The sequence below is a fragment of the Sciurus vulgaris genome (assembly GCF_902686455.1).
Source record: "Sciurus vulgaris genome assembly, chromosome: 11".
Lineage (NCBI taxonomy): Eukaryota > Metazoa > Chordata > Mammalia > Rodentia > Sciuridae > Sciurus > Sciurus vulgaris.
Genome location: NC_136472.1, coordinates 3506620 through 3531875, shown reverse-complemented (window position 1 = coordinate 3531875; position 25256 = coordinate 3506620). Strand labels below are relative to the sequence as shown.

Sequence of the window (25256 nt, the reverse complement as noted above, 5' to 3'; positions counted from 1 at the left end):
TTCAGATGGGAAACTGAGGCCCCAAGATGTCCCCACACAGGCTGGACAGAGGGTTAGGACTCCAGTGAAGGCCAGCCCAGGAGGGTGGCTAGGCAGCCTCCTTCCCAGCGTCCTGCCTCTGGCGGGCTTGTGGGGCACCGCTGTATGATGTGGCCTGCCGACGGATGGCTACCACACTGCTGGGGACCCAGAGCTGCAAAACGAACACAGCCACCAGAGTGGCCCCGGGCCCCGCGGGCCTGCCTCCTCGGGAAGTGCTGTGGCGCTGACCCGAAGCCACCGGGAGGAAGGCCCAGGTCCTGCCCAGGCCCCACACCTGTCACCAGACATCCTCTAAAGTGCTGTTTTCTCAACCCGAGCAGCTCGGGCGGGGGGTGCGGGCAAGAGACAGGGCCCTTTGTTCACCACCACCGTGTCCTTGCTTTGCCCCGGGACGCAGGCACCCTCCTCAGACAAGTCCACGTGACTGCACACGGGGCCCCCGCCCAGAGCCCAGCACCCACACATGCGGCTCACGCGTGTGCCCGCCCAGGAACGTGCGAGCGGCCCCGGGCGCCGTCCCCAGCCTCCCGCCCCACACTGCCGCACCCGCTCAGGAGGCACCCTGGGGGCTGGGGAGTTCCGGAGGTGTCTTAGAGTTCAGCACTCGCAGACAGGGAGACGTGTCCCCCAGGACACCCCAGCAGCACCATAGGTCAGAAAGGGCACAGGGCTGCTGGGGAGCCCAGCTCGGAGCTCCCGACGGCAGGCAGACATCCGCCCGCCCTCGGCTTGCCGCGCTTGGTTCTGATTTCTTTTTCTGTTTGTTTGTTGTGTTTTCTTAAGAAACAAAATATGGCAGAATCGGCAGAAGACCTGGGCTCCCTCCCCAGAAGAGCTGGATGCGAGGTGCGCTTCCTGCCCACACGTCCGCACCCCCATGACACCTGCAGTCAGACAGATGCGCCTCTGGTCCTCCAGGTCCAGGCCGCCGGACCCACAGCCTCTTGCACAGCCCCTGCTCCAGCACCAGGGCCCAAGCTGCAGAGCAGCCCAGCCCCTCCTCCCCCGGCATCCGGTCCTTCACGTTCCCACAGAGACCCCCAGACACCTGTGGAGGACACCCAGTCTGGTCCTTGTCATCCTCTTGCCCCAGGCTCACACAACAGCACTTACATTGTGACGATGCACAGAAATAAAATGACTCCCACCGCTTCAGCTGCTGCCTTGGTTTCTAAAAGCTTCCTCCGTGGTCTTACCCCCCCTCCGTGGTCTTACCCCCCCTCCGTGGTCTTACCCCCCTCCGTGGTCTTACCCCCCACTCCGTGGTCTTACCCCCCCTCCGTGGTCTTACCCCCCCTCCGTGGTCTTACCCCCCTCCGTGGTCTTACCCCCCACTCCGTGGTCTTACCCCCCCTCCGTGGTCTTACCCCCCCTCCGTGGTCTTACCCCCCTCCGTGGTCTTACCCCCCACTCCGTGGTCTTACCCCCCACTCCGTGGTCTTACCCCCCCTCCGTGGTCTTACCCCCCTCCGTGGTCTTACCCCCCACTCCGTGGTCTTACCCCCCCTCCGTGGTCTTACCCCCAGAACAGCATCGTTTATTTAGCAGCTAGTCCACTTTCTATTATTGATTCTCGTTTGAACTCCCATTTAAAAGTAGATATTTATCTCTTTTAAGCAACCATCCAACTATCTATAAAAATTCATTGCTATCTCATATTTCTAAATTTGTTGTTTTAAAAATCACTGGATAAAGGTCACTAGTTTTCTTTTTGTAATTAAAAAACTTTTTTGACTTGGCCTTCTGATAACAAGGAAAATAAGAAGCACAGGCTGCTTTCTGTTAATGATTTCACGTGTAAGGACACAGGTCTGTGCAAAGACGGCTTCGTGAGAACTGAAAATATCAGGGCTGCACTCGGGCACGGCTACTCCTGTGGCACCCGGTCAGCTCATGAGCAGTCCACACAGGGCGGGCTGGACGGCGCGCTCTCCGGTCATGTGCAGTGGGGGCTAAAGAACACTAACACAGGCCAACCCGCCAGAGGCCAGAGAGCAGGGACTCAGGGACGTGACGGTGGTACCACGGGGGCCGAGGCAGCCCTCCTGGACCCCAGCATGCCGTCCAAGAGTGAGGAGTGAACTTGTGAGCAGCCCACGCGACTGCAGCAGACGCCACATGATTCCGAGAAACTTCGACACACAACCAGAATCAGTCGTTTCAATTGATGCAAATATGCTTCACTTACCCAGGGAGGAAAAAGATCTTAATTGCCTCACAAAGGCACGATGATATGTTTCATGAAAGAGACACCTAGAATATAAAGACACTAAAAGTTTAAAAGTAAAGATAAATAAAAACGACATGCCGTGTTAGCACCAATTATTAAATTAAAAAAAAAAAAAGCCACAGTGGCTGTGTTAATATCGGACAGAGCAGATTTCAGAGCAAAGAAAATGACCAGGCATAAAGACGACTTCACAATGACAAGCACGTCAATTCATCAAGAGGACACAGCGGCCCCAAGCACACATGTGCCCAGCAGCAAAACCTTGACATGCACAGAGCAAAACCTACCTGCACCAGAACTGAGAGGCAAGTCCAGTCACAGCTGGACACTGAGGCCCCTCGCTCACTGGGTGCTGGAGCAGGAAGAGAAAACCAGGAAAGGGGCAGTAGGCACGGGCAACCCAGCCTCACACGCCAGTCCTCTCGGCGGCGGAATGCACACGCCGGCCTCCACGCCATCAACCAAGCCCTGACAAACTGCAGAAGATTCAGATCATAGTATTTTTCCAACTGCAGACGGACGGAGGGCTAACTCGGCAATGGCAAGGCGCCTGGAAAGGCCCGAGTGTCTGGAGCCCACACGTCAAGGAAGAGGTTGAAAATGTGCGTGGCCTTCAGAGTGATGAGTGCCACCCCTACCTGTGTGCAGAGGACTCGCCACCTGCAGAAAGGGGAGCACAGCAAGCTCCAGGCGGCAAGCAGAGCAGGAACCGCAAAAAGTCGCAGAGGTCAACAACCGAGAGCAGGAAAAGTCAGTGAGCCCTGAAGATGCTCCTCAGAGATCAGTGAATTTGCTAAGATTCCAGCTAAACTCATCATTTTTAAAAGAAGAAGAGAAAAGAGGCACAAGTCACCAATTCCAGGAACTAAAGGGGCATAGCTACGGGCTGTGCTGCTGTTTGAAGGACAATAATGTAACGTTACCAACAACCCCGTGCCATGGATCCGCCACCCCACTGAGATGGACTCTTCCCAGTGCCCACGTGCCAAAGCTCACTCAAGACAGAACAGATACCTGTGCACGGCTATTCACCAAGTCTAGGACCTAACTAGCCACCATCTCGTGAAAACAAACGAAACCCCCAGACAGGGAAGGAATAAGACCAGTTCTACCCAAGAAGAGAGAAAGCCCCCTGCTCAGCTGCCCTTCTGCTTCGTTCCAACACCAAGACCGAAGACACCATCAGAAAACTAAAGTGACCTCACTCGGGAACTGGCACGCAGCTTCTTGGAAAGATTCTGCAAATCAAGTCAAGTGAACCACAGAAAGAATGGCACTGTGACCGAGTAGATCCAGGGTGCAAGTGTATGGTTTGGAACCAATACAATTCGTCATTTTAAGGGAACAGAAAAAATAAGATACTACAGGATCCTCTCAAAATGTGTGTAATAAAAAACCTTTGGCAAAATCCAGGCCCCGTCACTGTTGAGACTCGGGGCATTGGCATCCGGGGTGTTCCTCAACCCGACGGGGGACACCTTTGCACCGACTGCTGATGTCTCTCCAGATAGCGAGACCGAGGAGCTTCTCTAAGAGTGGGTACGCTCCCCCCGCTGCTGAACACTGCCGGCGGGCCAGTCGCTGAAGCCACCCAGTGGCTTCCAGTGGTGGAAGTAAGTAGCCACCCAGGTTGGAAAACAAGGGTAAGGTCATCGTCATCTGCAGACAGCGCCACCACCCGTGTAACGCAAGGAGAACAGAATCCATGAACGTAGCAAGATTAGTTTGCTAGAACTAACGGGTGTTTAGCGTGGTCACGAAACAAACGTGCAAAGCTGAGCAGCGGCCATAAAGCAGAGAAGAAATGCGCATGACGCCAAGCGGTCCACGCCTGGTTAGCAGCCCTGTTGCACAGCAGAGTTGTGCTCGCAGGTTCCATGACGACGTCTGCCCAGTGCAGAGGAAGAATGAGGCCCGTTCCTCTTAGCAATGGCATTGAAAACAGGTGACAGGGGGTCTGTCAAAGGCGTTCGGGACCCAGACACCAAGAACTACAAAGCATCTCCAGTGAGAAGGTTCGGGTAAAGGAGACACACAGTGCTGTCGGCGGCTCTCACCAAGGGGATCTTCAGAGTCAGATGATCCCAAGACAGCCCCGCACCCAAGAGGCCATGGCCGTCTTTACGTGGCATGGGACACTAACCCAGCCCCATCACAGGCCTGAAGGCAAGAGCCGGAATGAAACTACCAGGAGAAAACCTTAGTGACAGACACTTGTAAGTGTGGCATAAAAGCAAGGAAGATGGTACTTAAAAGGAAACGTAATACGTTTGATGGCATAAAGTTGAAAACTTCTGTTTTAAAAACATGATATTAAATAAATGAGAAGGCGAGCCGTAGACTAGGAGAAACTATGTGAAAACACGTCCATGGAACCAGAACATATAGAGAACATTTGCAGCTCAATAATAAGGCAAACAACCTGATTTTAAAATAGGCGGAAGACAGAAAAACATGTCTCCAGTTAAGTGAATGCCCCTTAAACGCATGCCAAGGTCCTCAACATCATTCGTCATTGGGAAATGAGAACTCAGACGCACAGAGCTTCCAGGGACACTATCGGGTGGACTAAGGCTGAACCCACTGACCTTGCCGAGCACAGGGGCACCGACGTTTGCTCATGCTGCTCAGGAAGCAAGGGGCGCGGCCACCTTGAAAACACAGGGTCAGTCTCTTAGATAGAAATACGCCCCTGTGTTACCTGGCCATTCTGTCCCTGTGCATTTACCCACAGAGGCTGGCTACCTTCCTGCACAGGTGCCAGCCATGGAACCCGGGGCCTCAACACCCCTGAAATTGCGATCCCTGAACTCCTGGGGTGAAGGGCATCTCCCCACAGACAGGAGTTCCTAAGTGGGCAACACAGGTCCTCACTCAAAGGTCACCTTGAGCCTGAGGTGGCAAGAGTCTTGAGCACAGGGGACCTCTAAGTTTAGGAGACCCCAAGAGCAGCAACCCAAACCCCCAAACAGAAAGGGTGCCCTGGTTTTGCCCTAATCCCAGGCTTCTGTAGCAGCTGCTGAGGCTGGGACACTCGCTTGCTGGCAATACTGAGCAGTGACCGAGGAGGGACTGCACTGGTCCCCACCCCCAGGGGCAGAAGCGACGCTCCCGACCCTCCCCAGCTGGCCTGGAGAGCCAGCAGGGAGAAGAGACACAGACCCGCTGAAGAAATTCAAAATGAAATGAAGATCCTGCCCTCCCCCGCCCCACGGCGCTCTGAATGCACGGATTATTCTCAGCACATGCTGCTCGGAAACTGACCAGATCATCGCCCCGCCAGGAGGAGGGCGGCCTGCGCCTCTCGGCACACACTTGACATTTTGTTCTCGTCCAGGCTTCCCGTGCCGACAGTTTCTGGATTAAATGTGCAAATGGAACGCGGCCCCACGGGGGTCTCGCTCCCCGCCGGCCGAGCGCCAGGGCTGTGTGCTTGTGCGCACGTGTGCGTGCAGGCACGTGTATGAGCCTGAACGTGCGCGCACACGTGAGCGCACTCACATGGGGGCCCATGTGCGTCCACGCGTGTGGCTGTGCGTGGCGTGTGGAACGCGTGTGGCTGTGCGCACCCATTGTCGCCCTCCTCTCAGCTGGGCGTCCGAGCCGGATCGCAGCCTGCCACCTGGCCACCTTGACCAGCTGCACTTCTGCTGGGGTACCCAGCTTGTTCACCACAGAGGACTTTTCTCTGCCCTGTGGTGACCAGGTCCACCTGAAATCCACAGGCAGCCTCCACCAGGGGCCTCTGCCTCCCAGCCACCATCCAAGAGGAAGGAAGCTGTGCAGGCCAGGCACGCACCCTCTGGACTGCTGCTCGGGGCAGAGAGCCGTGTAGGGGAAGACCAGGCCCCCAGCTGGAGACACTCAAGGGTGAAATGCACCCACCCCCAAGCCCAGGAGCTGATGGCCAGCTCCAGACACACTGGGCTCAAGAGCATCTCACACCAGCTCTGAAGAGGCTGCTGTGGCCCCTCCCCCAGCCCCCTCCCCATCCCAGGGTCCCCACTTGCCCCACCCGGCATCCCTGACCATCACAGGCTTTGAGACTGGAGACAAAATCTAGTGGAAGGAGCTGCCAGGCCTGGCTCTGAGGTCAACTCGGTGAAGCGGGGGCTCGGGGGACCTAGGTGCTTGAGCAGCGGCCCCTCGACCCTGCAAGGCTGCTCTGAGCCCCTCCCCCTCCCACCAAGCAGTCACACAATGACAGGCTTCAATGGCGCACAGCCAGGGCCTCTGGTTTTCGTTCTGCGTGACCTGGGGAGGCCAGGAACGTGATTGGAGCTCGTGAGCACAGTGCCCTGGGGGATCACTCAGGCACCTGCCCAGCCCCCTCCTCAGGCCCCTCCGCAACAACACTCAGGCAGCCCACTCCTCGGCGGACAGCTGGCAGACCCCACCGAGCCGCGCCCCACGGCCACGAGGCCCCGCCGGGCTCATCCTTGCAGCCCCAACAACTCCCCCCGACAGCCCCGGGCGCCCCACAGGAGAGCGGGTGCCAGGGCAGCCCCAGCAGCCCCCCGCTATGTTATGTCAGCTGTTACCCTGCGCTTAAAGCAGGGCTCTCCAGCTGGCTGGGGTCAGATGTAAAAACAAGGACCTAACAAAACCCGGCCCCCCCAGCTCCCTGGAGCCAGAGACCCCCGCCGAATGTGGCACTTACTGACGGGGTTCTTTCCAGCCCTCAGGCAGAGCATAAAGGAAACACCTGTCCCCACGGCCGGCACACTCTAATCCCACCAAACCCGAATGGAGACACCCGAGGGCCTGCAGCAGGCGGCCCCCACCCCAGGCCTGACTTTTGTCCCGGGCCTGAAGGAAGGTGGTGGTGGGGAAGGCGGGAGAGAAAAACAGGACCCGGCCTGGACGTGCCAGGGGGCTGAGGCTGCTCTCTTGGGGACGTTCCTCGCAGCCAGACCCACACGGCCGAGACTGCAGAGAACAAAGCCCCGTGGACCCCTCCAGGCCACCTGGTGATTAAGCCCCTGCATGGCTGTCACCTTCCAGAAGGGACAGGACTCCTGCCACTGCCCCAGAGGGGTCCTTCCTGCTGACCCAGGAGCCCCTCGGCCGGCAGGCGCCCTGCACTGGCCCCACCAGGGCCCCGCTCCCGAACCCAGCGGCTCTGTCTCTCATTACTGACCTGGAGCTGAATCATCACAATTTCTGAAAAGAGGGAAGGGGTGGGTGGGCAGGGGAGCTGCAGAATGTGAGACCACCCAGACACCTGGGGCCTCACGCCTGCTGCGCACGTGCACGCCACACTCCAGGTGCCAGGAGGCCGCCGCACTGCATGTGCGCTCCAGGGTGCCTCTGGCCACAGGCCCCTCCTGCCCCAGGGGTGACGGGACGCCCAGCCCGCGTCTGCTTCCTGCACCTTAGGACGGTCCTTGTAGATGGGCTGTGGGACGGCCCTGGCCAAAGTGCAGGTCAAGGAGACGCTGACGGGCTGGCAGGGCCGAGGCTGCGTGGACTCCACGTCCAGCACAGCCTGGGCCTGGACGGCTGAGCTGTGGTTATTCCAAGATGCGGCTCTTCAGCAGGGGGCTTCCCCTCCTTGCTCCACGTCCCCAGAACCTCACCTACTGTAACCTGAGAACGGGAGAGACCCTGGAAATGTGGTCAGGGCCAGGTCTTACAGGAGGCTCCACAGAGCAGGGGTGCGGGGAGGCTGGGGGTGGGGACCCTGGCCTCTCCCTGGCCCTTGGAGGGTCACACCAGTACACATGAGCCAGGCTGTCTCCCTTTCCTTCAGGGCATGTGCTGGAGCCACCCCGGGGCCCTGGGGCAGCGGGGAACAGCCTGGCCAAGGTGTCCTGATAGAGGAGCCAAGGCCTTTCACCTGCACAAGCCCCTGGAGGAAAGACCCGGATCCCCCCAGGTCCACTCGCCACCTGCCTGTGGTGTGCTGAGCAGTGTAGCCTGGGCCCACGCAGAGGAGGCGAGGCCCACTGCAGGCCCCATGGAGGCTGCCTGTTGCAGAAAGCGGCTCTTTGTATGCCCTCCACACACAGGCCCTGGGAGCCCAGAGCGTCTGGTCCCAGCCGGGGCGCCTGTCTTCTCTGCTCTGTATAAAGAGTGTCATCTGTGCTCACATGCAGCTGCCTCGGGCAGGGCCACGGCCATGGCCAATCCAGACCCTGCACCTCAGTCCAGGGACCAGGCACCTGGCCAGGTGATACACCCTGCCCTGCCACCTCTCCCATAGGGGCCACCTCCCACACAAGGGTCCTTGTCCCCAGGCTACTACATCATCCTTCACAGTTCAGGGGAGAGGCCACAAAGGGGAGGCTAGGCTGCTGCAGGTCAAGGAGCCCAAACCGTGTGACAGCCAGAAGCAACCGGAAAGAAGCAGAGACTGTGCTGGTAGGAGGGACCAGGCCCACGCTGCGGGAGGCCCCGTTCTAGGACACGCCTGCACCCAGGGACGGGCGCGTTCATGGCTGGGCAAGTGGGGCAGAGTAAGGGCGACGGCCCAGCAGGGCAGAGGCCATCTGGGCCCAGGGTGCACTGCCCACAGCCCCCTTCCCATCAGAGAGACACGGTGGAACCGGAAAGGTGGTGAGTGGTGCTGGCTCCTCAGACAGCAGAGAGGGCTGCTCAGGCCCCAGCTGTCCCCGCTGCTCTCAGGGGACACAGCCGTCCATCATTCCAGCACCGGTTTGAACGTGCCACTACGTTAAAAGTGACCCACTAAATAGTTTAGAACGGGGCTCAGCCAACTTCCCCTCAAATCCAGAGGTGTGGGCCTGAGGTGCTGCAGGTCACAGGGTCCCCCTGTGCAGGGGAGGCACGAGTCCCCCAGAGGTTCTCATTCGCCGTGGGCAGTGCCTGCCGTAGAGCTGCTGGCTGGACTGGCCACGGGAAGTGGGCCAAGCTCGCATACCCCCGGCAGAGGCACCCTGGGGTGCACTGTTTTGCCCCAGTTCGGTGTGGTCTTTGCAGATGTGACTTAGGATGAGGCCACAGAGAAGAGGGTGGGCCCCCAAGTCAGCGTGAATGGCGTCCTTGCAAAAGGGGACATTCGCGCATGGTGGCTCACACACAGGGTGCCAGGTAAAGAGATGAATCGAGGGGCTGGAGTTGGCAACAGTGCCCAGCAGCAAGGGTGAGGCCTGGGTCCCAGGGCCCCCTCGGCCTCTGAAGGAACCCGCACAGCTGCCACTGGGTCTCAGGCTTTGGGCCTGCGGATGGGAGAGGAACGTCCAGGCTGAAGCCACTCCTCTGACCCTTTGTTGCATGGCTCTCGTGGTTCCAACCCGCAGCACAAAGGAAGCCCTTGCAGCCCCAGCCCAGAAGCCCTCCTGCAGGCCCGAACGCCAGAATGGATGCTCGCGTCTGTGCCTCTAACAGCTGCAGCGCAGTTCTGCAAGGCCGCTCCCGGCTCCGCTCAGGGTTCTGGGCCAGCCTGAGAGGGAGGTTCTAGAGGCTTCCGGCCCAGAGGGCAGCAGGACATCTCTGGAAACCCAACACAACTTGAGCCCAGCTACAGGCCCCCCTGCATAGCTGGAAGTCCCTAGGGTCCCGCATGCCAAGGAGCAGCCCCAGGCCCTGTGTCACTGTTGCCATCCCAGCCTGGAGGCTACGTCCCTCTAACCTGGAACAGGCCATGGGGGAGCCTTAGGGGGTCTCAGGGCAGGTGAGACAGGAATTCGCCCCCGCAGAGTGACCCTCAAGTCTGAGCAGGCTGCAGCTGCATGCCCTGGTGGCTGCACACAGACCTGTGTCTACCCTCAGAGCCCAGCTCCACAAGCCCTGCAGGCAGGACTTTAGTGCTGGCCTCCACGCAGGCAGGACTGCAGCGAGGTCCTGGGGTGTGGGCTTGCATCCCGCCCTCCCTGGCCCAGGTCCTATTTGTACACAGAGCCTGGCTCACACCAGGTGCTTAATAAATATTTGCTGGCTGAATGAATGTAGGAGAAGACAAGCCAACCTGAGGAGAGGGGGCTGGGGGGCACTTTTGAACCAGAGTATCAGAGAGAGCCCAGATGGCAGGGACCCGGTGTGCCAGGAACAGAGACAGGCACTCCAGTTCTGCAGAGGGAGAGGGTGTTTTCCTGGAGGACTGGGAGCCCAGGAGGAAGTGGTGGATGTCTCCGGGCAGAGTCAGGCATGGAGGTGGTGCTGAGTGACAGTGCGGGATGGAGCTGGGTCAGAGGGTCAGAGCTCCCGCGGCAGGGAGGTGCAGGCCGTGCAGGGAACCGGACCTGGGGGTCATTAACGGGAAGCCTGAGCCACCCGCTGGTCCCGACTTGGTGCGGAGTGACTCAACCTTGGAGGGTCTCCCCCTTTCCCTGCAGGAGAGGATCAGAGTGTGCACACGGCACGCTCAGTAAGTGGCAGTGACCACGGGACTGTGCTGACGCCCTCCCAAGGGCCACCAGACACTGCAGGATAGCAAGCAGCACATGCTCCCAGCGAGGCAGCACCAAGGCCCACACCACGGCTCTGCCCCGGCACACGCACCTGGCAGGCACGCGGCAGGCGGTGTTTCATGGCAGAGCAGCCTGGACGGGAAAAGCTGGGACTGCGGGCGTCTGCTCGTTCTGAGTGTGAAGGGGGACTGGGGCCTAGGGGAGCTGAGGACAGGGCCTGAACGTGTTCCACAGGAAAGGGAGACCCTCCGGGGCTGCTGCAGGGCTGGGACCCCACGCGGTCTCCAGCTGCGGCTGGGAAACTGAGGCCTGTCAGGGCAGCAGGCACAGTGCAGCATCCAGCTGGTGGGAGGGGTGGGTCACCGCAGCAGGCAGGAAGCAATGACCTCATCCTCCAGGACTCCAGCTGCACTCACGGGCCTTAACCACAGGCACCTCAGGACAGTCCCCCGGCATGCTGGCCACCAGAAGGCACGGACGTGCGCTGCGTCATGCCTTTTGTGTGGAATCGGGAAAAAGGTTGTGACCAAAACTAGCCCTCACCTGGACTAGGGCAGGTTCTCTCATGGCCCAGAGGAGGGGAGTTCTGGGAAGGGGGAGCCACGGCAACAGGGCCCCAGTCCTGGCCCAGGCACACCCAGGCACACACGTGTTGCTACGTCCACAGACACACGTGAACACAGCTCCTCTGGTCAGGACCCAGTGCCCAGCGGCACCGCAACGCGCCTGTTCAAAGTCCCAGGCCAGACCTGGCCAGGATGAGATTCCTCCTAAGATGGCTTTTTCAGGCCCACCAAATATCCTGGTTCAGCAGAATGCTTAATCCCTCGGAGGCCGCCCTGGGGCTTCCTTAGCCCTTGCTGAGATAACAGCTTTCTGGCACCATAAAAGCCAGGCGCAGCCGAGGAGGGAAGCACTGGCTCCAGGAAGACAGCCTCGAATGGCTTTTTCCCATTTCGCACTGCTCGCTCAGAGTCCGTAGCCGGCTGGCGGGCCCCTGTGGGGCCCCAGGCTGTGGGGCTGTGGTTTGGGCTGTGCTCGCTCCTTACGGGGCCCGGCCCAGGGGCTGCAGAAATGCACGTGACAAGAGCGCCACCTGGTGTCCTGCAGCTGAGGCTGCAAACATTGGCTCCTGCAGGCCTCCCTGCCCCTGCACCACAGCGGGAGCCCCAGCCTGGGGGCCCCCCCGCCGTCCTGCCCTCACGACCTGGAGCTCTGGAGCCCGCTGCCATCTCCCTCCCCCTGGGTCCCACCTGCAGACTGCAAGCGGTGGGGTTCCTGCCCATCTGGCCCAGCACACGCTCAGCTCCTCACCCTGCCCCCCCCCCAGCACCCCCACTCCACAGAGCCTTTCTGTCCCACAGACATGTCCCTATAGGGCCCCACCCCCACCTGCTCTGCCCAGTGCTGGGCCCATGGCTGCCTCCTTCCCACTGTCCCCAAACCCCTTACAGCTGTTACTCAGGTGTAAACGGCTGACACGCTCAGCTCAACCCACCTGGAAGGGGCAACCCCCCAAGGCTGAAGTGTGGGGACGTGGAGTGGAAACATGACCTGCCAAATGGGAAGGGCAGCAGGGGGCCATCTGTCACCTCCTGCATTCCACAGGTAGGGACACTAAGGCCGAGGAACACATGCCCACTGGGTGGGCTGTGGGGAGCTCCAGGGGCTGAGCAGGAAGCACTAAGCTGGCAGGCAGCAAGCGTGGCCAGGGGTCCTCGGGAGTGTGGAACGGTGAGGGAGGCATGGGCCCCTGCGGAGCTGCCACACCCTGCCCTCTGAAGAAACAGCAGGTGTCCCGGGAGAAGCCAGTCCCAGAAGACGTCAGAGGACAGAGCTGGTGCAAAGGCCCAGAGGCAGTAGAGAGTGAGCAAGGGGCTGGGGACAGGTGCCTGAAAGTCCATGAGAGAGAAGCTGGAGTGTTCCCCAAAGGCCACAGGAACTTCTAGGAGGATCAGGTTGTTTAAGAAAGCCTCCCCAGTGGGTGTGTGGGGAGGGGCCAATGGAACACAGTAGGGTCACTGCTCTCAGGGAGTGGAAAAGAGCCACTGCTGGGATGGGGGTCACAGTGGGAGGGGGCGCTGGTTGGGGCAGGGGAGTTGCTCCACTGGCACATGCCCGGTGAGGGAGGGAGGTGTGGACATCACAAGGCCCAGTGCTTACTGCCCGCCAGCCTGGGGGCAGTGGAAAGGCAAGTGCAGTTCCAAGAGAAGCCACCAGGTGGCATGCAGGCCCCAGAGATGCCAGGGCCAGGTGGGAGGCGGCGGCAGGTCCTGGGCCTGACAGAGACCTGGGACCCTGAAAGGGGCCCAAGTCACCCTGGAAGACCGGGGCTGGCCATCCCAGGGCCGAGCTAGCACAGGAGGAGCAGAATGCATCACACACTTACACCTGGGCATGCAGGTGAACACAGGTAGCCATGCCGAGGCACACAGCTACACAGAAACACCTGTGTACACACACACAGCAAACGCTCACAGGTACACACTACAGCATGCATCCACACAACAGGCACAGGTACACGCATGAACAAGTGAGTGTACACAGGTACAGCCTCCCACTCACACACATGCTCAGACACATGCACACAGCTGTGCGTGAACACATGGGCACATGCACACACGTGTGTACACCTCCTTGCACATGGGTACACATGCAGGCTCACACACGCACGCTCACACACGCACATGCGTGTACACAGTCATGCACACTGTCCTCTCCTGGGGGATCTTCAGGCAGCCAGGCCCTCACAGCCTGAGAACAGGGGAAGCTCCAGGGCAAGTCTCAGGGCAGAGCACCCCAGACGCTGTCCTCACAGAGCAACCTGCAGAGGAAGTGCCGGTACACCTGTTCTGTGCCCAGTACACCTCCCGGGTAGCAGCGGGTGTCCTGCAAGACAGCCAGCAGCTCAGCCCACATGTGCCTGAGAGCTGGGCCCACAGGGGTGAGGGATGCTAGGGCCCTCAGCAGATGCCATGGGGACAATGACTCACCTCGGAGCGGGAAAGGAGCAACAGCCTTGACTGAGCAAAGACGGCACTGCGCGCGGGTGCCAGACCCCTCCCCGTGGCCTGCAAAAGCCCCAGCAAAATGCGGCAGTGTGAGCAGATGGGATGGGGAAGATCCCACTCAGGAGCCAAGGGGTTCCGTCCCCGGAAATGAGGCTGGGTGTCCACAGACACCAAGGCAGATGTGGGACAAGATCCAACCATCTCATCGAATCACACAGGACTGGGCTGGGGTTGTGGCTCAGGGGTAGAGCACTTGCCTAGCACGTGTGAGGCACTGGGTTCATCCTCAGCACCACACAAAAATAAAAACAAAGGTATTGTGTCCCTCTTCAACTAAAAAAAATTTTTTTTTAATCACACAAGACGGGCTGGTGGACAGTTCCCAAAAGCAGAAAATGCTGGTCCCCAACCTGGTGGCTGGATGCTCCTTTTGGATAAGCATGAAGTGACAGCAGGGTACATACTCCACCCTTACCGTGTGCCCAGCAGGACAGGGGACAGCTGCACCTGCAAGGAGGACTTCTATCCCAGAACCCAAGAATGGGGGAAACCTGTTATAATCGATGACAAAACACAGCAGAGTCCTGGGCCAAGAAATGGCATATTGCTGGCTTCATGTGTGCAAAAACAATCCCATAAAACATATCACAACAGAAATACCACTAGCAACAGCAACTTCCAACCACTATGACCACAATATTGTCATTAGGAACAACCCTACAAGAACAGTCCTAACCCTATGAACAATACCACAGAGGTGTCCGTCTCCCCGACTTATCAGGTCCATCCCAAAGCCGGATCAGTGGGTCATAAGGTTGTCGGGAAAAGAAAACCAGCAAGAATGGCCAGGAAAGCCCTGCAGGAGGGTCTGCTGTGGACCAGGCCTTGGCCAGGTTCTGGGAGAGGAAAACAGCCAGAGGGTCAAGTCGGAAGGCCTCAGAGCAACCCTGCACCTGGAACCTGGTTCTTAACAAAGGTGCATCTCAAATCAGGTGGGAGACAGCTTTGGGGTAAGTGGAGCCACTTTACTGGAGGTCCAGGGGCCCTGCCTCACGGAGTCCCAGTGGCCACCGGCGACATCGACACACATAGCTGCCCGTCGGAGCACAGGAAGAGCACAGAGGAAGGTCCTCCCATGAGCCCCAAGCAGGGACCCTCAAGCCCACTCAGAATCCAGAACCACGGGAGCAAAGGTGGCTGACCGCCCAATATTAAGACAGGCACCACCTCTGGGCTCACCACGCCCGGCCCAGCTGGACAGGCTGCTTGGTCAAATGCGGGTGAGAGCTGCCCCAGCCAACCCCGGGTAGCAGGCACAGGCCAGCCCATCCGATCCCAGCACCCTCTGCAGCCAGAGGGACAGCCTGCCACGAGAGGGGCAGGCGCAACAGCAGTGTGGACGCGGTCCTGCGGGCCCTGCCCAGCATGGCAGCCAGGCGGCTCCCTCAGGGACCCTCTGTCCCCAGACCCAGCTGGTCCCCAGCACCCACCTCTACGCCACATCGACTTTGGGTCTCCACAGGAGCCCAGGCCCAGGGCAGGGTGGCTTCTGCGCTGCTCCCAGCACTGGGCCCAGCGGCAAAAGAGGAGCAGAGGGCGGGCACCCTCAGTCCTGGCTCCAGACTCTCCACTTCGTGGCAGAACAAGCCCCTTCCCAGCTGGGGTCCACCCAGGCCCTCACTCAGGCTCACGGCCAGCTGGGCAGGAAGAAGTCCTCACAGCCCATGGCCAGCAGGAGGGGCCTGCGAGGGGAGCGGCGGGGCCACCGTGCTCGGGTATTTCAACCCTCAGACGGCCTGAGGTCCTCTCTAGGGCTGGGGACACACTCTGCCAGGGGAGGGGGGCCTCAGTCCTCACCCGCTGAGGGGCACACACAGGGCTGTGCACAGGGCTGGCCGGGCACCCAACCCAGATGGCCCTGCAGCATGTGATGCTGAGGGCCTCTGGGGCACGTGGAAGGGACCGCTAGGTGACTGGGGTCGGGCGGGGCTGCATACCTGCAGGGGTCCACATGCCCCACAACACACACAGGAGACCCCCAGCCTGCAGTGCGACCCCACTGCGCAGAACCCCAGCTCCATGGCACCCACGTCTTCCTCTCGCCCTTCCTGCCCTGCTCAGAAGCCTCCCACTCCAGGAAGCCCTCTAGGGCCTGTCACTGCTCCCTTCCCCGCCCAGTGGCCTGGTCGGTGTCAGGGTCCTGCCCAGGTCCTGAGGCCAGCACCAGGTGGGGCCGGGAGCAGCCTGCTCTATTCCAGGGCCAACCCCCCAGGGCAGCTGAGCCATCTGGCGGCCCAGGTACCTACGTACCATCCAGAAGAGCGTCCCTGTGGCCAGAGCGGCATACTGCTCAATGGTGGACAGCACGCTGAAGATGAGGCAGACCAGGACAATGAGGAAGCTGTAAGAGAGGAGGGCGCAGGGTCAGCACCCACCAGCCGACTCCCACCCGCCGCACAGCAGCACCCCAAGGCGATTCGTGTGAGATCAACTGTGAGCGGACACACCAATGTGTGCCAGAGGACAGAAGGCCCTCGGGGTTGATCCCTGGACCTAACATGGGTGGTCCTCAAAATGCTATGCCCAGCAACGACCCCAACGACCACCTATCATGTGCTTTAGTCGTGGTTGGGCAAGTCCACAGGGCAGGGAGCAGCCTGGTGGCACTGGTGGGCAGGGGTCTCTCCTTTCGTCATGACCAGATGCTCTGGACTGGAAGGGTGGCCACTCGGGCACCCCAGCACCCCGGGCGCAGCCCTTCACGCTGAGCCGTGGTGTGCGACTCTCTCCCCAGAAGGGTGTTTCCACAGATGGTTTCCGGACAACCTCCCCCGACCCAGGGGCAGCGTTCAGAACCAGGCGGGGTGCCTGGTGGTCACAGGGAGAAGCAATCCACCAGCTGGGAACCCACGGCCAAGCCCTCAGAGCTTATCAAAGGAGAGGGAAGCAGAGCCCAGGCCAGGGGCAGAGCCCAGGCTGCCCACGTGCCTGTGGGCACGCGGAACACAGGCCACCTGCTCTGATTCTATGGGAGCCATAGATGTAAGAGCCACCGCCTCCTGCGGGCGAAGCCCAGGGTCCCTCTTCCCTCTTTCTCTGAGCTCTGAGCTCAGTGTCCTTGGGTATCACCAGGCTGAGGTGGCCCCAGCCCTCCTCCTGCCTAGGGGACAGGGCAGCCAGTGGGGAGAAACTCCAAGGGCTTAATGACTCCAAACACCTCAGCATGGGTGCTCAGGGATGGGCAGTGGGCAGCTGCTCTGGGAGGTGCACACCTTCTGCCCTGTGCCCAGGAGCCCAGGCCTCCTCCCTTCTGCCCTGTGCCCAGGAGCCCAGGCCCCTCCCTCTGCCCAGTACCCAGGAGCCCAGGCCCTCTTCCTTCCCTGAGAGCCCACTGTCCCCAGTGGCCCTCAGTGCCCACCCCAGCAGCCAGGAGCCCCAGCACCAACTTCAGGCTCAGCCTGGCTGGAACTCTCGCACCTGTCTCCTGTCTGTCCAATGCGTGCCTTGCCCCCAGAGGTCCTGAACGGGCCGTTGCCAGACAGAGCTTGTGGGCTGCAGGGACCTGGGAGTCTCCCCCAGGCTCCCGTGGGTGAAGCCATCCCTTCCCAGCCTCTGTGGCCCTGCGGCCCTCAGGACTGACCCACCAAAGGCCTGCTCACAGCCACGCTGTACCCTTGGGACGTGTCCCTTGCAGGCTGTTGGCTGCACCTGCACAGCCACCTCCAGCCTGACCCCACCCTGACCACGCTGCCTGTCCCACCCAGGGGCAAGGGGCCCTTCCGTGTCACCATGATGGCCCCACCCTGCCCTGGCTCCCCTACTTTCCTTGCTGGTCTCAAGGGTGCCTCGTCAGTACCTCTGTAGCTGCTGCTGTCCTACGTTGGAGCCGACCTCAGGTTCCATAGGGAGGCCCCACTTCACCTGCAGAGGCCAGTCCAGCATCAGAGCTGCCCCCACATTCCCCTCCACAAGGGTCACTGCTGGGACCTGGTGCCTGTTGTCCACCCCTGGCCTAAGAGCTGGTGACTGGACAGGGCCTGGGGCACAGCAGGTACTCAGTCCCTGGTGTGCACACCTGCACACGACCCCTGACCACCTTGCTCTGCCTCTGTCCCTCCCATGTGACCTTCCTCTGTCCTCAGGGCTACCACCCTATTTCTTGGCAGATGACATCCTGGCTCAGCACAGACCCCATGGCAGCCACCAGACCAAAATTTGGCCACCGTCCCTCAGCCCCGGGACCCCTGCTCCTCCTGGGGCCTCACCTCCTACTACCAGCCCCTCACAGATTGGCTCCGGCCTAGGCGGACTCCCTTCAGGGACCATGCACCTCTGCCTCCACATGGCCCGGCTCCAAGGACCCTCCTTGCCCAGCATGGAGGGATGTCCTGTCCTCCTAGGCCCCTCCTGGTACTCCCCTGGGCCCAGGCAGCCCCTGCACTGTGCCTGCCCATGCCCTCTGCTGTCCCCCAGACCATACCCACAGCGCTGGCCCAGAGTGGACACAGAGTCAAGGTGTCATTCAGTACCATGGGGGCCTCCAGCCAGGACACATGGCAGCCCCCACCTGAGCAAGCGCTGGCTCTCAGGGGCGCACAGCAAACCCTGGCTGGGGGAGTGTCCTGCTACGGCAGGTGCCATTCCCGGCCCAGGGAACCCATTCTGCCTGCTGGTCCTGCACGGAGTTTGCCTCCCACTACAAAAACCAAGGGCTCTGTCCAGACCTGCAGAAGGGGCCCAGCTGCGTTCTCAGGGCCCGTCGGGGCCTCGGCCTCATGGGAGCGGCCGGCCAGCTGTTCCTGTGGCTCCCGTGCCACCGCAGCCCCGCGTGCCACTGTGCTTTGATTCCCAGCACCAGAGAAGTGGGACTGGGCCCAGCACAGCCAGGAGAAGCAGAGGTGCTGCTTCTCCCCACACAGTGGGCGCCCGAGGGACGCAGCACGCCATGCGCCCCTGCACGGCCGCGCACGGGTGGCTCCCCAGCCTAGTGTCCCCATCCGCACGAGTCAGAGCCCACAGCCACCTCCGGCAGGGCTGTGGAGGGCACTGCGACCAGAAGTCCCCACAGGACTTGTGCCAGGAGCAGGCCTGCGACGCCCCGCAGAGGCTCGAGGCCGTGTGCCGCCCTCGCTGCGCGCACCTCCCAGGACCCGAGAGCAGCCACTGCGCTTAGCAGGCAGCGTCGCGGGACCTGCGGGAGCCCAGTGGGCGTGACATCACCCTGGTCAATGAGTGGCTGTCTCAGGCCGACGAGGCCCAGGGCTCCCAGGTTACGAGCTCAAGCCAGGCGAGTGGCAGAGGCCGGGCTTGTCGTGGCTTTGCTTTTTCTGCTGTCGGGGTGACCATCTACCATCCACTGCTGCTGCCCAGCAGCCGCAGTCCAGAAGGAAAGCGGAAGGGCACAGGCTGGGAATGGGTGCAGCCCCCGCGGCCCAGGGAGGGCCCAGAACCTTGGCCGCAGGCACCAGTGGCAGGTCCACACCATGGGGACTCTGCAGCCGGGGGCCCCTGCCTGCACCCCCGGAGGCACAGGGCCACTACAGCCAGGACTGAGTGAGCCTCACCCAGGAGTGGGGGCCCAGCAGGGAGGCCCACGCCTGAAAGACCAAACACAGCAGCTGGCCACTGGGCACACCCCACAAGGGGAAGCAGGTGGGGCATGGAGGCACCCGCCAGGCGGGGAAGGCCCGGTGCACACAGGACCATCCTGGGGTGGGAGATGGCCTGGGCTAGCCGGAGGCCAGCAGGGCTGGGCCCAGCTCGAGAATGCCCTGCTCGCGGCCAGCGAGGAGCCTGAGGTTCAGAGCGCTGTGCTAATCTGTCCCCACGTGCTGGGCTGCTTTTCAGCCTGGCCATATCCTGAAGGCTAAACAGTTCTTCAAATATTTGAATACACTCTGTGGGCCTGAGAAAGAATTATATAACACGGTTTATTTTTTATCTACTCTAGATAAAACATTTTATCTTATTTACCACTTTATCTGTTCCTGTCCTGGGCGGAGCTGGGAGTCTCAGAGAGGCCCTGCCAGGGCCCCTGCCCTTGGAGAGCTCACACAGGTCCAGGGCCCACTCACACTGCTGCCCTGCAGGGCGGCCACCACCCTTGCCCCCAGTTCTGCATCCTGGAGCTCCAAGCTCAGGCTGCCACAGGGCACCTCCCCCAAAACCTGGGAGGCTGAGGCCCAAGGAAAGGAAGACACCGTCCCGTGTTCTGGACTGGGGCAGCCGCAGGGCAGGCTGCAGGAGAGGCCAGAGAGGGAGGACGCCAACCCCAGGAGGCCGCCCTCACCTGCAGGCTGCCCTGCCCAGCTCCCAGGCAGGCACAGCGGCTCCCAGGACAATGCCCCACTGTTCCCTTGGGCTAACCGACCTGAGCGGCCGTGACTGCAGGGCCAGCCCTGAGGGACGTCCAGCATGTTATCGGACATCGCTTCAATATCTCCGCAGCCAGGTGCCCTGGGAGCACGGGAGAATGCGGGCGTCCTGCCAGGCCCCGTAGAGGCCGCAGCAGGAGGCCTGTGGGGAGGCAGCTCCAGGGGCACGCGGGGACCCTCCCCATCACATGTGCTGGGCTCCACCTGGCACCTCTTCACAGGCTTGGCCAGCCCAGGTGACCAGCCCACCAAATCCGGCCAGGCAGGTCCTGTCTGGGAGAGGTAGGGGCTGGCCTTGGACCCAAGGCTGCCAGGTCCACTATCTATAGTGCTTGCTGGGCTCACTGCCCACCAACCAACCTCATCTTCCCTGGACCCCACCAGCCGCCAGACTCTAGGGCTGGTGAGCTCAGCCCTGTGGATGTTCCCCATGATGCTGGACTCCAAGAGGGGACGGTGGCCTCAGCCTCTGCCAGGGCTGTCCTCTGCCCAGCCCCAGGAGCACCTATGACCCCAGGATGCTCCCCAGCAAAGTAGAGCATGGAAGGACACGTGGGCTTTCCAGGGGCCTGAGGCCAGCTCTGGGCAGCTTGGCCATGGGTTGACCCACTGTGTGCTGGAGCTCCAGGGTGCTTCCCAGCCGCTACATTTGTGTACTTGATCCATCCAAGGCAGGAAAATGATGCGAGGCTCTCAAGTCTTGTTAGTCCAGGCTAAAGGTCATGCACAAAAGGACAATGGGCTCGAAGGACCTGAGGACGCTGTGCTGAGAGGAGCCAGGCACAGGGGACACTGCAGGACCGCTCACAGGAGCAGGGAGTCCTCAGGTGCTCAGAGACTGAGCAGGGTGGGGACAGCGGTGTTAGGTGTGATATCGACCGAGTTTCAGGCTGGGGTGGTGATGCCACACAGCAGGGTGCCCAGCACCCTGAGCTGAGCGCCAGGCATGGTCAGAGGGGGAATCTGTCCTGTGTTTTGCCACAATTAACACATCTTGAAAACAAAGCCGAACAGGAGACCCTGGCCATGGAGCAGGGCAGCTGGTGTCCGCAGTGGACAGCGACCGCTGGGGACCAAGCGAGGTCACAGGACCCTGCTGGGAAGGGCCTTCGCCAGGCAGACAATGGGCTTGTTAAGCTGGGCTCTAGCCAAAGACGAACAAGGCTCCGAGCAGACCTCTCCGACAGCCAAGCACTGGTTTTACGCCCCCGCCGCAGCTACAGGCCTTTGTGTATCCTTCAACAAGAGCCACTCTGGAAGATTCCAAAGGCTCCTGACAAAGGCTGCCTAGGAAGGAGAGGCTGGGCTGAGGGAGCTGCAGGAGTACCTGACTCACTGCCCACCAAACGTCCTCATCTCCACTGGACCCCACCAGCTGCCAGGCTCCAGGGTTGGCGTACCCTGCAGTGCTGGACTCCCAGAGGGGCCAGTGTCCTCAGCCTCTGCCAGGGAGGGAAGTGGCACATCAGCAGACTAACAGAGCGGCTGCCCTGCAGGGCTGGGGACACCAAGTCCCCAGCTGCTCACCCCAGCCCATTCCCCAGACAGCTCTGGGTGGAGCCTGTGTCGGCCATCGCCTAAAGGCTTTGCCTCAGTCCACACTGAGGGCCCAAGCCGTGCCAACAGGTTCCCTTGCTGGAGCCCAGCATGGATGGTGTCCCACCACCTCCCAGGGAAGACAGAGGAGTTTCAGCAGTCCCAGGGCCCAGGCCACCCACTCCTCCTTGGAAGCATCTGGGTTGGGGACCAGGAGACACAGCCCTGTGGGTATGACAAGGCTCCAGGGCTGCAGCACTCAGGGCTGGAGCACTCAGGGCTGGAGCGCCTGTCATTCCATCTGGTCCCTCTGCCTGGCACCCGAGGCCAGTGTGGCCATGCAGCCGTCTCCTCTGCTGTCAGGTCCTGTGGGCCGTCCTTTAGGAACTAGAGTCGGAACCCCCCGTGCAGCCAGGGACAGCAGCTTCCCAAGGAAGGCCTCACCTGCATGGAGCTTCCCGGCGTGAGGCAGGGCTGCAGGTGTCGGGAGGAACACCGCATCGCCGGGCTGTCCTCGCCCGGGGTCACGGGGGTCTCCTACGCTGCTTACCAAGAGCGTTATCAGCATATCTCCAAATCTCAAAACCCAGGGTTGAGTGCCAGGCGAAAACAGATTGGCATCAACAATTTTTAAATGTAGTTCAAAATACACTGTTTCCTTCCCATCTTCTCAAGATCCTTAGCTGAACTGAAGCTGCAAAACCCCTTCTGAATGAAGGTCACATCACCTGCATCAGGGTCGGCAGGGATGTGCCTGGTGGAGGCCACCATTCGCCTTGGTCACAACAAGCAGAGGAGCCAGGGGAAGAGTGGGGCCAGGCAGGCCTGGCGGTGGCCCCGCTGCAGAGACAGATGCCACAGGGAGGGACGCTTCCCTCAGCACCATGTGGCCCAGCCCTGCGAGGGCCTGAGTGTCACTGTCCAACCAGCCAGGGGCCATAAGGGGGGTCCAGCACACTGCCCTGCAGTCCAGCTCCAGGGTGTGGGTATGGCTGCCAGGTCCCCATGGGGCCACTCTACTCCCAGTGCCCCACGGACTCCGAGCCCTTTCGCGGGGGCTTATCTGGCAAGTGCATTGAGCCCCACTTCTGTAACAGGCCCCTGTAAGCTGGGAGGACAGTAGAAGAGGCCAAGAGGCCACGCCTCGGCAGCAGTGGTATCGAAGCCCCTGTGTGTGCCTGTCTGGTAACATGGCTCCAGCCTCGTCGGGGGAGGATGAGGCCTGCCACCGGAGGACAAGTCTGTCCTTGTCTCCTAGGGTCAGCAAACTCTTCTGAGAGGGATCCAGCTGGGAACCCAGGGAAATAGGGCCCCCTACCTGGCTCTGGACGGGACCCCATGTGCTCACAGCCCCTCCCCAAAGCCCACAGCCCTTCAGCTACCCAAGGCAGGCCCCCTGGGCAGCCAGAGCCACTCTGGACTACAGTTCCCAGCAGGCTGCTCACAGGTCAAGACCCTGCAGTGAAGACAGAGCCAGACCCTCCCACCTGGCCACCCTGCCAGGCTTCCAGCAGCTCACCAACACAGGGCAACGGCCGCTCCCCAGTAAGTGGGTGGTGTCCCTCTGAGAGCCCAGCACCAGGCCAGGACACAGGTGTGTGGAGGTCTGCTCAGTGCATAAGTCTCAGTGCTGCCCGGCAGGCCTCCAGGACTGAGCCCTGGGCCATGCTCTGCTGCCGGCCCTCCCGCTTCTGCAGGACTTCGAATTGGGCCCAGAAGCCAGGCTGAGGCAGCTCTCCTCGTGCTCTAGGCACACGGCTGGGGAGGACAGAGCCTCCTGGGGTGACCGTCTCCAGCTGGCAGGAGTGAGCAGCTGGCAGCAGGGTCGGCAGCAGGTGCTGGGTGGGGCTCCGGGCCCAGTCAGCTGCAGACCCAGCCCCTCCTCCTTGGAGAAGCAGCGTCTCAGTACCTGCTCCCAGGGGACCAGTGCAGGAGGGGGCTGGTGACCACCAGGGGGACAGGCCACCACACCATTCACCCTCTTCCTGCATGGATGCTGAATGAGCAGCTGCTCCCATTTCCACTCTGCCGGAGTCCAGCAAGGCCCAGCACCCCTCCAGGCTGCTGGGCAAGGAGGGCCTCCACCAGGAATGAAGGGGACTTCAAACCCACCCTCTCCCCAGGCCTGCCTGCTAGGCAGCTGGACAGGAACACCCGGAACACCACCTTCGATTCTCCCTCCCTGGGGTTATGGCCAATCCCCAGATGCCTAGGACCCAATGTCCCCCTGCAGTGAGAGGGGACAGGGTGGAGGCAGTGACACCTCTTGGCATGGAGGGGACAGGGTGGGGAGGGGACACCTTGGCACAGGTAGATGCTCCCTTAGGGCTGAGGAGGCTGCAGCCTCTCCCAGGCCACGCTAAGGCCTGTCCCCCACACGTGTCACCACCCCTTTCAGCATAGACCCCAGAGCGTGGGCTGAGAACTGGGGGTGCCTCGCAGCTGCCACTGCCATGCCACCTGGGGGGGCGTCTTGGCCCCTGTTGAGGGGCAGCCTGAGGACAGGTGGAGACCGTCCTGAGTGAGGTCCTAGCCAAGCTGTCCAAGCTGACACAGTAGATCTGGGGGTGCCAGAGGTGTTGGGGGATCCTCTTAGGCTGGACCAGAAGCTCTCCAGAGAGAAAGATGAGGGACCAAGATCAGAGGGGTCAGACAACGTCCCCTCCATCCAGGAGAGTGCAGAGCGGAGGTCAGGGGAGGATACCTCTGGCCTAGAGAGGGACGTCTGAGGTGTGGCAGGCGGCAGCTTACGGGCAGCTCCTCAGCTGGGCATAGTGGCATCCCAGTAAAACTTGATTGACAACAACAGGTGACGAGCCAGAGTGCAGATCCCAACTCAGGGGCTCAGAACCCACGGGCCCCAGCAGGATGGATGATGTGCACTGTCACAGGGTCCAGGATGCACCCAAGTTACCCAGCAACCCTGCCTGGCCGTGGGACCAGCCATGGCGACAGCCCCAGGCACTGTCCATCTCCAGGGCACCAAGTTTGGGCCAGGAGCTAGAAAACCTAGCTAGATAGCAGGAATGTCTGACCACAGGCTGGCCTTCACAAACGGGTTCCAGGGCGCCCCCAAGGAGCCAGAGGCCCAGCTGTGGGGTGGGCAGGGACACAGCACAGAGGACCCTGCTCCCTCCTTTCAACTCAGAACCTTGGGAGCCGCCTGAGCTTGGCCCAGGCCTTGCCCAAGGAGAGAAAGGCGGAGGTCAGAGGGCCTCTGTGACCTGTCAGGTCACATGACACCAGCCATCAGTGGAAACTGGCCTCCAGGCTGGCCGAGGCAGCACAGGCCTCTGGGAAAGCTACGCCCCACAGTGTGGACGGGAGCTAAGGCATCTTGGACACCTTCCCTCCAGGAGGGACCTGGGGAAGGGCCCAGCTAGGAACCTGGAAGGTCCTGGCCCCTGGGGTCACTGCAGCCCATTTACACACACAGGGCAGCCAGAGCGCTCAGGAGGTGACCAGGCGGCCAAGAATGTGCCGGCACAGACCGCTCCCAGGGCCCCGGGAGGCTCCTGCAGGCTGGGGCCACACGAGGCCCGGCTCCCGGCCACTGGATGATAAGACACCCTCAGAGCGTATATTTAGAAGGTGCTGGAGAGCAGACCAAAGTGGCCTCATGGACCTGGGCCTTATCTGCCAAGGACGCTCATCCTTCTGAAAGTCCTGCCCAGGATGGAGTGGGGGCCGG

The 25256-nt window shown here is 61.2% G+C and overlaps 1 protein-coding gene across 2 annotated transcripts in view; it reads right to left on the bottom strand.

Annotated features, from left to right (window-relative positions):
* The window catches only part of KCNQ1 (potassium voltage-gated channel subfamily Q member 1), a 321727-nt gene that overhangs the window by 227291 nt on the left and 69180 nt on the right, over window positions 1-25256 (bottom strand). Inside the window, exons 1-2 of one of the 2 annotated variants that reach the window (XM_079104940.1) lie at window positions 23085-23128; window positions 15966-16056 (exon numbers count right to left, since the gene is read on the bottom strand). In XM_079104940.1, the coding sequence (XP_078961066.1) occupies window positions 15966-15968 (3 nt within the window). In that variant the 5' untranslated portion in view covers window positions 15969-16056; window positions 23085-23128. Of the gene's footprint in view, window positions 1-15965; window positions 16057-23084; window positions 23129-25256 lie in introns of those variants that run through there. The other variant, XM_079104939.1, reaches the window with a different exon arrangement.